Consider the following 12,800-nt stretch of genomic DNA (forward strand, 5'->3'; position numbering starts at 1 on the left):
ATGTGTATGGAATATTTGTGTATATTGGTGTATGATATGTGTATATTTCTGTATGTGTGGTGTGTGTATGTGGTGTATGTGTATTTCTGTGGTGTGAGTGTGTGTGATGAGTATATGGTGCATGTATTTCTGTGTGTGGTGTGTTTATTTCTGTGTTTGTGTGTATGTGTGTTTGTGTGTATTTCTGTGTGATACTTGTGTATTTCTGTGTGTATGATGTGTGTGGATGGTGTATGTATGGACTGTGTGTATTTTTGTCTGATGTGTGGTGTGTGTATTTCTGTGTGAGTAGAATGTGTGTGTGTGATATGTGTGCTGTGTGTATACAGGTGTGTGTGTGTGATGTGTGTATTTCTGTGTGTGTGTGGTGTGTATGTGTGGATTGTGTGTCTGCATTTTTTGTGTGATATGTGCATATTTATGTATACGTATGTATGTGTGTATGGTATATGTATATTTCTGTGTATATATGCTGTGTGTATGGTGTGTATATTTCTGTGTGTGATGTATGTATGAGTGTAGTGTATTTTATATGCGTATGCGTGTATGATATGTTTGATTTGTATGTCTGTGTGTATTTTTGTGTTATGTGTGCATACTTCTGTATGTGTGTTTAAGTGTACATATGTATGATGCGTGTGATGTGTGTTTTCTGTGTATTTGTGTGTGATGTATGGGTATTTCTGTGTATGTGGTATGTGTGTTTCTGTGTGTATTTGTGTGTGTGTGGTGTATGTGTGTGGTACATGTATGTGTGTGTGGTGTATGTGTGTGGTGCATGTATGTGTGTGTGATATGTGTATGGACTGTTTGTGTATATTTGTGCATGATGTGGGTATATGTCTGTATGTGTGGTGTGTGTATGTGTGTGTGGTATGTGTTTCTGTGTGGGGGGTGTGTGAGATGTGTATTTCTGAGTGTCTGGTTTGTGTATATGAATGTGTTTGTGTGTATGTGTGTTTGTGTGTATTTGTATGTGACTTATGGGTATTACTGTGTGTGTGCACTGTGTGTGTGCTTTTTTGTGTGATATATGTATAATTCTGTATATGTGGTGTGTGCAGGTAGGTTTTGTATGTGGTGTGTGTATGATATGTGTGCTATGTGTATATGAGGTGTGTGTATGATGGGTATATTTCTGTGTGTGGTATGTGTATGTATGTGTAGTGTGTGTTCATGTGTATTTCTGTGTATGTGTATATGTGTATGTGTGTTTGATATGTGCAAAGTATGTGTTTCTGTATATTTGTGTGATGTGTGTGTGATGTGTGTATTTCTCTGTGTGAAGTGAGCATGTGTGTGTGGTGTGTCTGTGGATGGTGTATCTGTGTGTATTTTTGTGTGATATGTGTACACTTCTGTATGGGTGGTCTGTGTATTTGTGTGTATAGTATGTGTATATTTCTGTGTATGGAGTGTGTGTATGATATGTGTGTGGTGTGGTTATGCATATTTGTGTATGATGTGAATATATCTCCATGTGTAGTGTATGTATGTGTATAGTGTTTGTGTGTATAATATGTGTGATGTGTGTGTCTCTGTAAATTTTTTGTAATGTGTGTATAAGTGTGTATATTTCTGTATGTGTGGTGTATATATGAGTGGTGTGTATTTCTCTGTGTGTAGTGTTTCTGTGTGTAATGTTTGTGTGTGTTTATGTGTGTATGTGTGTATGATGTGTATATTTCTGTCTATATGGTGTGTATGTGTATGTAGTGTTTGTATTTGAGTTTGTGTGTATGTGTGTTTGTGTGTATGAGTGGTATCATTCTGTGTATGTGTTTGTATGTTTGTGTGTGTGGTGTGTGTGGGATGTGTGTGGTCTCTATGTGTGTATGTCTGTTTGGTGTGTGTGCTTGTATGTATGTATGTTGGTGTGTATGAGTGGTGTGTTTGTGTATATGTGTTTGTGTTTGTGTGTGTATGTGTGTGTGTGTGTGTATGTGTGTGTGATGTGCCTGTAGTGTGTATGTGTGTTTGGGGTGTGTGCTTGTATGTATGTATGTTGGTATGTATGAGTGGTGTGTTTGTATGTGTGTGTTTGTGTGGTGTGTGTGTGTGTGTGATGTGTATGTATGTCTGGTTGTGTGCTTGTTTGTATTTGTGTTTGTGTATATGAGTGGTATGTTTGTGTGTATGTCTGTTTGGTGTGTGTGCTTCTCTGTGTGTCTGTATGTATGTGTGTGTGGTGTGTATGTGTGTATGTGTGTATGTCTGTTTGTTGTGTGTGTGTGCTTCTATGTATGTGTGTTTGTGTTTATGTGTGGTGTGTTTGAGTATATGTGTGTGTATGAGTGTGGGGTGTGTGTGTGTGTGTGTGGTGTATATGTCTGTATGTATGTTTGGTGTGTGTGCTTGTGCGAATGTGTGTATGTATGTGTGGTGTGATTGTGTATATGTGTTTGTGTTTGTATGTGTGGTGTGATTGTGTATATGTGTTTGTGTTTGTATGTGTGGTGTGATTGTGTATATGTGTTTGTGTGTGTAGTGTATGATGCGTGTGTAGTGTGTATGTGTGTATGTCTGTTTGGTGTGTGGGCTTGTGTGTATGTGTGGTGTGTTTGTATATATGTGAGTGGTGTGTGTGTGTGATGTGTGTTTTGTGTATATGTGTGTTTGTAGGTGGGGGTGTGTTTTTGTGTATGTGTTTATGTCTGTTCATTGTGTGTGTTTGTGTGTATGAGTGGAGTGTTTGTATGTGTGTGTGTTCTGTGTGTGATGTGTACATGTGTATGTCTGTTTGGTGTGTGTGCTTGTGTGTGTGTTTGTGTGTGTTTGTTGCATGTGTGTGATGCATGTGTAGCATGTATGTGTGTATATCTGTTTGGTGTTTGTGCTTGTATGTATGTGTGTTTTGTGTATGAATGGTGTGTTTGTGTGTATGTGTTTGTATGTGTGTGTATAGTGTGTGTCTGGTTTGTGTGATGTGTGTGTGTGGTGTGTAAGTGTGTATGTCTGGTGTGTCTGCTTGTGTGATGTGAGCTTGTGTGTATGTGTTTGTATTTTTGAGTGTGTGGTGTGTGATGGTTTGTAGTGTGTATATGTGTGTATGTTTGGTGTGTGCTTGTGTGTTTGTGTATATGTGTGGTGTGATTGTGTATATGTGTTTGTGTGTGAGATGCATGTGTGATGAGTGCGTAGCATGTATGTATATAGGTCTGTTTGGTGTTTGTGCTTGTATGTATGTGTTTGTGTGTATGAGTGGTGTGTTTGTGTATGTTTGTATGTGTGCATGGTGTGTATGTGTGTTTGCATGTTTGTGTGTGGTACATGTGTGATGTGTGTGGTATGTATTGTGTATTTCTGTTTGGTGTGTGTGCTTGTGTGTTTGTGTGTATTTGTGGTGTGATTTGGTATATGTGTTTGTGTGTGTATATGTGATGCATGTGTAGCTTGTATGTGTGTATGTCTGTTTGGTGTTTGTGCTTGTATGTAGGTGTATTTGTGTGTATGAGTGGTGTGTTTGTGTGTTTGTGTTTGTATGTGCACGTGTTGTATGTGTGGTGTATATGTGTGTATGTCTGTTCAGTATGTATGCTTGTGTGTATGTGTGGTGTGTTTGTGTATATGTATTTGTATGTTTGTGTGTGCAGTGTGTGGAAATGTGTGTGGTGTGTATGAGTGTATGTCTGGTTTGTGAGGTTGTGTGTTTGTATGTGTGTTTGCATGTATGTGCAGTGTGCTTCTGTGTATATTTATGTCTGTTTAGTGTGTGCTTGTGTGTATATGTGTTTGTGTGTATGAGTGGTGTCATTCTGTGTATGTGTTTGTATGTATATGTGTGTGTGTGTGATGTGTGTGGTATGTGTGTGGTCTGTATGTGTGTATGTCTGTTTGGTGTGTGTGCTTGTGTGTATGTGTTTGTGTGTACTAGTGGTTTATTTGGTTTTATATATTTGTATGTGTGTGTGATGTGTGTGTATGGTATGTATGTATGTATGGTGTGTGTGCTTGTGTGTGTGTATGTTTGTGTGTATGTATTTGTGTGAGTGTGTAGAATGTGTGTGTGCTTATGTGTGTGGTATGTATGTGTGTATGTCTGGTGTGTTTGCTTGTGTCTATATGTGGTGTGTTTGTGTGTATGTATTTGTGTATGTGTGTATGTGGTGTGTGTGTGTGTGTGTGTGCTGTGGATGTGTGTATGTCTATTTGGTGTGTATGTGTGTTTGTGTGTACGTGTTTGTATGTGTGTGTGTGTGATGTGTATGGTGTGTATATGTGTATGTCTGTTTGGTGTGTATGCTTGTGTGTATGTGTGTTTGTGTGTAAGTGTGAGTGTTTGTGTGTATGTGTGATGTGTTTGTGTGAATGTGTGAAGTGTGTGTGGTGTGTATGTGTGTATGTCTGTTTAGTTTGTGTGCTTGTATGTATGTGTGTTTGTGTGTATGAGTGGGGTGTTTCTGAGTTTGTATTTGTATGTGTGAGTCTGTGGTGTGTTTGTGCTTGTGTGTGTGTGTGTGGTACGTATGTGTGTATGTCTGGTGTGTTTGCTTGTGTCTATATGTGGTGTGTTTGTATGTATGTATTTGTGTATGTGTGTGTGGTGTGGTGTGTGTGTGTATGTCTGTTTGGTGTGCTTGTGTGTATGTGTGTTTGTGTGTATGTGTTTGTATGTGTGTGTGGTGTGTGTGTGATGTGTATGGTGTGTATATGTGTATGTCTGTTTGGTGTGTATGTGTGTTTGTGTGTATGTGTGAGTGTTTGTGTGTATGTGTGATGTGTTTGTGTGTATGTGTGAAATGTGTGTGGTGTGTATGTGTGTATGTCTGTTTGGTTTGTGTGCTTGTATGTATGTGTGTTTGTGTGTATGAGTGGGGTGTTTCTGAGTATGTATTTGTATGTGTGAGTCTGTGGTGTGTTTGTGCTTGTGTGTGTGTGTGTAGTATGTATGTGTGTATGTCTGTTTTGTGTGTTTGCTTGTGTGTATGTGTTTTGGTGTGTATTAGTGGTGTGTTTTTATGTATGTGTTTGTATGTGTGTGTGGTGTGTGTGTGATGTGTGTGTGCTATGTATGTGTGTGTACTGTGTGTGTGTGTGTTATGTATTTGTGTATGTCTGTTTGGTGTGTGTGCTTCTGTATATGTGTTTGTGTGTATGAGTGGTGTGTTTGTGTGTTTGTGTTTGTATGTGTGTATGTGGTATGTGTGTGATGTGTATGCCTGTTTTGTGTGTGTTCTTATGTGTGTGTGTGTGTGTGTGTGTGTATGTGTGTGAGTATGATGTGTATGTGGTGTGTATGTGTGTATGTCTGTTTGGTGTGCATGTTTGTGTATGTGTGTTTGTGAGTATGTGTGCATATGTGTAAATTTGTGGTGTGTGTGTGATGTGTGTTTGGTCTGTATATATGTGTCTGTTTGGTGTGTATGCTTGTATGTGTGTGTGTGATGTATATGTGGTGTGTATGTCTATTTGGTGTGTGTGCTTGTGTATGTGTGTTTGTGTGTCTGAGTGATATGTTTGTGTGTATAAGTTTGTATGTGTGTGTGTGGTGTGTATGTCTGGTGTATATGCTTTTGTGTATGTGTGTTTGTTTGTATGAGTGGTGTGTTTGTATGTGTGTGGTGTTTGGGTGATGTGTGTGTTACATATGTGATATGTGTGTTGTGTATGTGTTTTCATGTGTGTGTGTTCTGTGTGTGATGTGTTTGTGGTGTGTATTTGTGTATGTCTGGTGTGTGTTCTTTATGTGTGTTTGTGTATGTGTTGGTGTATTATGTGTATATGTTTGTATGTGTGTGTGATGTGTATGTGTGTATGCCTGTTTGAGGTGTATGCTTGGGTATGTGTGTTTGTGTATATGTGTGTGTGGTGTGATGTATGTGTGTTGTGTATGTGTGTATGTGTGGTGTGTTTGTGTGTATGAGTGGTGTGTTTGTGAGTATGTGTATGTATGAGTGTGTAGTGTGTATGTGTGGTGTGTTTGTGTGTATGAGTGGTGTGTTTGTGAGTATGTGTATGTATGAGTATGTAGTGTGTATGTGTGGTGTGTTTGTGTGTATGAGTGGTGTGTTTGTGAGTATGTGTATGTGTGAGTGTGTAGTGTATGTGTGTTTGTGTGTGGTATATATTTGTGTATGTCTGGTGTGTGTACTTTTGGGTATGTGTGTTTGTATGAGTGATGTGTTTGTGTATATGTGTTTGTATGTGTTTATGTGGTATGTTTGTGATGTGTGTGTGGTGTGTATGGCTGTTTGGTGTGTATGCTTGGTTGTATGTGTGTTTGTGTATATGAGTGGTGTGTTTGTATGTGTATGTGTGTGTGTGTGGTGTGTGTGTGTGATGTGTGTTTGCAGTATGTATGTGATGGGTTTGTGGTGTGTATGTGTTTGTATGTGTGTTTGGAGTGTGTGCTTGTGTGTTTGTGTGTCTGTGAGGTGTGTTTGCATGTATGTGTTTGTATGTATGTGTGTGTATGGTGTGCATATGTCTGTTTGGTGTCTATGCTGTGTGTGTGTGTGTGTGTGTGTGTGTGTGTGTGTATGTGGTGTATTTGTATGTATATGTGTGTGGTATGTGTGTGTATGTCTGTTTTGTGTGCATGCTTGTGTGTATGTGTGTTTGTATGCATGTGTGGTATGTTTGTATGTATGTGTTTGTATGTGTGTATGTGGTGTGTGTGTGATGTGTGTTTGTGGTACATATGTGATTGTATGATGTGTATGTGTTTGTGTGTATGGTGTGTGTGTATGTGTGTTTGGGTGTATGTGTGGTGTGTTTGTGTATATGTGTTTGCATTTGTGTGTGGTGTGTATGTATGTATGTCTGTTTCGTGTGTATGCTTGTGTGTATGTGTATTTGTGTGTATATGTGGTGTGTTTGTATATATATGTGTGTGTGGTGTGTATGTGTGTATGTCTGTTTGGTGTGTATGCTTCTGTATATGTGTGATGTGTTTGTATGGATGTATTTGTATGTGTGTGTGTGTGGTATATGTGTATGATTTGCGTTTGTTGTATGTATGTGATGTGTTTGTTGTATGTTTGTTTGTGTGTATGCTGTGTGTGTGCTTGTGTGTTGGTGTGTATTATGTGTGTTGTGGTTTTGTGTATGTGTTTGTATGTGTGTGTGGTATGTATGTGTGTATGTCTGTTTGGTGTGTATGCTTATGTGTATGTGTGTTTGTGTGTATGTGTCATGTGTTCGTATGTATGTGTGTGTGTGTGGTGTGTGTGGTGTGTGTGGTGTGTGTGGTGTGTTTTTGTGGTATGTATGTGATGTGTTTGTGGTGTGTATGTGTTTGTGTGTATGGTGTGTGTGTGCTTGGTGCGTGTGCTTGTGTGTTTGTGTGTATGTGTGTTGTGTTTTTGTGTATGTGTGTGGTATCTATGTGTATATGTCTGTTTGGTGTGTATGCTTGTATGTATGTGTCTTTATGTGAGTGTGATGTGTGTGTGTATGACGTGTGTTTATGTGTGTTTTTCCAAGCTTTCCTCAAGGAGGCAGTGCTTGAGAATAGTCTTACCCCAGCTAATAAGGCAACCTATTTGTTTTGAATGTTAATATACAAGTCAGCTGCTTGAAAAGACTGCAGAAGAAAATGGCTATACTGCTGAAGATCAGCTGTTGCCAACTGCACCAGCGAGCAACTGAAAGATAGCAGAGAAGAATTGAATTCCTTAACAATGTGAACATTTACCTAGATCTTTTGTATCCTTGGAATCTCCAAGAGCCTTCATTAGTTTATCTACAGGTCCTTCCTGATGGATACTTGGGGTTCCGAACTCTACAGATAAGTGAATCCACAAACGCCTCACTCTTCTGAAGGTAAACTCAACCCCCTGGGGTCTCTGTCTCCTATGAATGCTGTCTCATGCCATTGAGCCACCCAGCCAGTATATGTGAGCAGGTACCATAGAAAAGAAACCAACCTGATTACCCTTGCCTTGATTCTTCCTATCTGGCAATGGAGAGTTTCCAGTCAATCTGGTAAAATATGCTTTCACAGCTAAGGAGGGATTATTTTCACTGAGGATTGGGGAAAAAATGGTCCTGGCCCCCCAGCCTTCCTTCCTGAGGTCAAAGGGAGAATGCTTCAGAAGGTCACTCAGGTAATTAAGGAGCCAGCCCCCTGTTCCCCGTTTTCAGCCTAGTTCCCAATTTTTCACTTAAGATGGCTACGGGTCAGGTGATTCGTGCTCATCTCCCACTCACCAGCTCATTGCAGACCTTTCCAAAAAGACAACAGCTAGCCTCAGGGTTAGGGTGAGCTCCCTGTGTGGCTACCCGCCCTCCTCTTCTTGAAATCTAAGTAAGAAAGAATATCTGCAGGAAGGGGGAAGATTCATCCCCGAGATTTTGATTGTTTTCCCTTGTTCAAGTCACCATCGTCCCATTTTACTTATTTAAATAAACCCCCACCCCTTTGTCCTTTTTCAGACTTTCACTGTAGACTTTATCATTGCAGATATTTGGCTATTTCATGATGCCAGTTCTACCCCCAAAGCCCTGCTGCATTCTGCATTCTACAAGTGTGCTGTCAAACAGCAGCAAGATTTTCAAGATGTGTCCCTGCCAAGCAGCTGCATAGGCTTTCCTTATTGGCATGTTGCATTATCTGCTTGTGCCTCTACCTGTGTGTTTGTCTTCGGGGGAAGCTAAAGTGGGCCATATATTTAAGCCTTGTTGTGATTTTCACCGTTTTAGACTATGGGAACTAGAGACAGGGAGAAAATCAGATACACTGGAGGTAAACATTGAAAACCTTCCTCGCTCTCTGGCATGGACTGGTGCCAGAGGACCCTTCATTCTTTCCCCTCCCAGATAAGTGCAATGTTTCCCAAGACATTGCTGTCGACGGGTAGAGATGAAAGTTGTGGTTCACATGCTCTGCTGGCAAAACCCAACTCGTGTTTTTCACATTTGCCAAGCCAGGACTGCAGTACTATCCCAACTGGTCCTGGCTCGGGATGACAGTTGCCCGCTTGTGACGCCGCGCGTCACTGTATCACTGTGCTTGCACCTACCTGCTGGGAAATCCTGCAGACAGACAGAATGGTGGCTCCAACGCAGGCTCTCCCCCTCCTCCCAGCGAACCTTGCCCTTCCCCTGCAGTGCGCGTGGGCGCCGCCCTTCCCCTCACCTCTGCCTGGATCCCAGTGCCCAGCAGTGGACAGAGCCACCAGGCACCTCCCTGGAATGTCTTCAGCTGCATATCAGCTGATGTGCCCCCTGCTCCTCAGTGGCAGGGAGGGGGCCAAGCAGGCAGAGGCTCTGCAGTTTGGGCCTCTGCGGCAATGACTGTGGCAGAGGTGTGTCCCATCTCCCTCCCCCCTCAGTGTCTTCCACTCCAGTGCCTCGGCCAGCCCCAAATACTTCAGGGTATCTTGTGTTCCCCGGGGTGCCTTTCAATGCTTTTTCAAGATATAGGTGCTCACTGCACTGTCACTTCCTCCTACGGGGAAACTGCTCTGACTCCCACTTCTGCTATCACCTCTCTTTTCCTAACCCAAGCAGCCTACTCTCTTTTCCCACATGTTGCTTCCCGCCTCCCAACCACTTCCCGCTTCCTCGCCACTTCCCGCTTCCCCAGGTCTCCCATTCCCACATCTTTCTAGCCAGTGAGTGGTAGTCAAAGGGATTCAAGGGATACCCGGAGTCTAGCAAACTCCATAGTCATCGGACCTAGCCTTGGCCCCCGCCCCCAGGGGTCTTTTTCTTACCTTTATTCTGGACCACGTTATTGGCGGTTTGGGCGACGGCAATGGCAATAGCACTGGAGATGTCGTTCCACTTTTCTCTCCAGGAACTACCTGCAACAGATGTAGTGCTGGACTCATCTTTAGACAGGACTCTGGAGTTGGCTCTGGCCAGGACTCTGGGGCCCTCTCCATGGCAGGTTCTGGGGCTGGTTCTAGGGCCAGTTCTGAGGCCAAGTCTAGGGTTGGCTCTGGGACAGATTCTGGGGCCGGCTCCGGGGCCAGCTCAGGGACAAGTTGTGGGGCCGGCTCTGAGACTGGTTCTGGGGCCGGTTCTGAGTCTGGTTCGGGGGCCGGCTCTGGGGCCGGCTCTGAGTCTAGTTCGGGGTCCGGCTCTGGGGCCGGCTCTGAGTCAGGTTCGGGGGCCGGCTCTGGGGTCGGCTCTGAGTCTGGTTCGGGGACCGGCTCTGGGGCCGGCTCTGAGTCAGGTTCGGGGGCCGGCTCTGGGGCCGGCTCTGAGTCTGGTTCGGGGTCCGGGTCCGAGTCCGGTTCTGAGTCCGGCTTCGGGGCCGGTTCTAGGGTTGATTTTGCGTCTGTTTCTGTGGCTGGTTCTGGAGTTGCCTCTGGACAGGGTCCCAGAGCAGGCTCTGGTACTGGTTCTGGAGAAGGCTCAGGGAATGGTGGAGGAGCAGGCGGTGGTGGGGCCGGCGGCGGTGGGGCCGGAGGCGGTGGGGCCGGAGGCGGTGGGGCCAGAGGCGGTGGGGCTGGCGGCGGAGCAGGAGGTGGCGGCGGCGGCTCTGGGGACTCAGCAGGCTGCTCTTCATCCTGAGGCTGGGCAGTGCCCTGGGCCACCGAATCTACACCGTCCATTGCAGCACACCGTCTGAGGTCCAGGCAGCCGGGGTCCCTAAGCTTAGAGGGCTAAAGAGCCCTTGGGCGGTCCACCCACTCCTATCTGACATCCCTTTGCAGGGTGCCAAACTTTGCACCCGCTTCGCTCCATGGCTAGCGCAGCTCTGAGGTCTAACCCAGGGGCGCGCAGCGTCTCCCGGAGCTGGGACACGCCCCTTGGTGAGCGCACACCTCTTCGTAAGCAGCTACGGGTTTGATGGGCGGGAAAGAGTAAGGCTTGAGAACGCGACTGGGCAGAGCGCTTGATGACCTCTTACCGACGTGCGCAGGAAAGGGGGGGGGGCAAAAAAAAAAGAGGAGGGGGAATTGAGTGCCTTGTGGGGAGGATTTGGAGCCTGGCCGGGGTTAACCCTTTAGTGACACGAAGGGGGAGGGAGAGAGAGAGAGAGAGAGAGAGAGAGAGAGAGAGAGAGAGAGAGAGAGAGAGAGAAGACACAAGAGAGACAGAAAGAAGTTGAGGGTCTTTGCAATCCATCCACATTCTACGGAGCTGCTGCTGGTCTTAAGCTTCTATAAGGTAGCTGCCCTCCTACCTCAGCAGCAGGTGGATCTAGCTTGGGCCCAACCACTTGCCCTCTTCCCAAGTCAGGATGGACAAGTAATCCGTTTTATTTAACTCAGAACAAGAAATAAACCTGCAGAGATTGGAAAAAAAAGACACGGGGATGAAGGTGGGGGTGGGGAGACATTCCTCCGAGTTTCAGGGGTTTTTGTTTGTTTTTGTTTGGTATGGTTTGTTTGTTTGTTTAATTTCTGCGCTTTTCTAAATGAGAGCAGTTGAGGAGGTTGCTATTCCTTACCGGGTTTGCGGTGCTTTGGGAAGGGAGTGCGATGAGGGAGAACTGGAGCCCTGGCTTTCTGCAGCCTGCAGATGTAGCCCTGAGCACCAGACAGCAAGGCGAGAGAGTGCCCTGGCAGTGGTGGTGGCTAGGCTGCGAGCTCAGCAGCTGAGGCTATGCTGATCTCCGCAGCTTTCTGGCATCTGAGTACCCAGGCTTTGCCATAGGAGACACAGTCTTCTTTTAGCTGGACTTCCTGAGCATCTGCGGACTTTTAATCTAACGTGTGCGTTTCTCTCTCTCTCTCTCTCTCTCTCTCTCTCTCTCTCTCTCTCTCTCTCTGTGTGTGTGTGTGTGTGTGTGTGTGTGTGTGTGTGTGTGTGTGTGTGTCTTTGCAAACGATCATATTCTGGACTGAGGGGAAAAATCATTTCAAAACCCCACACCTCGTTTTTGTTTTTTTTGTTTTTTTTGTTTTTTTTTTTTTTAAGCTCCTGAAACACTCTGACATTAGGGATGGAAAATTGTGTTGCAAAAAGGACAGGTCGCTGCAGCAGCACTCTTCCCACCAACGACATTAGGAGACTTCAGAAGCTCTATCCTTGTTAGCCATAGACATATACCTACAAACCATCATCTTAGACCTAGACATTAGACGCCAATATGCTGCCATACAGAATTAAAATTTGAGAAGTCTTCCCATCAAGGCATGGCTGGGTAGGGGAGGAATACCTATAAACCTAATTTGAAATATGACAAGTGAATTTATCTCCCACACAGAGAATGCTGCAGTTTGGATGGCAACCCTCCATCTGCAGCCCCTCCTCCATCAATCGTCTTCCAGAGTACAACATCCACTGGTCCCTATTCCTTTGTGAGCTGATACTCGCCAATAATTTCCTAGAATCTGCAGTATTTTTTTTCTGTTCTCAACACCATCTTAACAATGAATACCACTGAAGACAGTCTCATGTATGCCTCCCTCCAACACATACACACTGCAAAGACCAGAATCTATGATGCCATGAGCATTTCTCAGACACTTGCAGCAGCATCTTTACTTAAACCTACCATTCTGCATACATGTCACACTGCTTGACAGCTATAAGCCCAGCATAGGAAGCATCTCTAACCTCTAGGATGGGAGAAACCCAGGGGAGCCGAGACCCTCAACTCTCTTACTTGGCAGGCCTCTTGCCAGTAATCCTACCTTATGTGCCCACCTACTTCTTCCTCCTTGGGATTTTTCTCCTCTCTAAGATCTCACACTCAAACAAGCTGCATTAATCTTGTGTGTTTGTAAGGGAAACCCACAAGTGTCACATCAAACCAGAGGGTAAGCCCAGGCTTGGAGGTCATTTCTCAGGCTTTTATACCCTGGTGCAAACAAAACAAAATAAAAGCAAACAAACAAAATGTTTAGAATGAACTGGTGTTTAATGTTGAATGTTCCTTTTGCAAAGCTTCAACATAG

The 12,800-nt window shown here is 44.3% G+C and overlaps 1 protein-coding gene across 1 annotated transcript in view; it reads right to left on the reverse strand.

The window, feature by feature from the left end:
* The window catches only part of Dgkk (diacylglycerol kinase kappa), a 135,603-nt gene extending 125,029 nt beyond the window's left edge, over positions 1 to 10,574 (reverse strand). The window contains exon 1 of the mRNA XM_021153876.2: positions 9,660 to 10,574. Coding sequence (XP_021009535.2) covers positions 9,660 to 10,505 — 846 coding nt within the window. The 5' untranslated portion in view covers positions 10,506 to 10,574. The remainder of the gene's footprint in view (positions 1 to 9,659) is intronic.
* Between the last annotated feature and the right edge of the window lie 2,226 nt (positions 10,575 to 12,800).

Source organism: Mus caroli, unplaced genomic scaffold, assembly GCF_978045245.1.
Source record: "Mus caroli unplaced genomic scaffold, Mus_caroli_1 scaffold_5, whole genome shotgun sequence".
In the NCBI taxonomy this organism is placed as follows: Eukaryota; Metazoa; Chordata; class Mammalia; order Rodentia; family Muridae; genus Mus; species Mus caroli.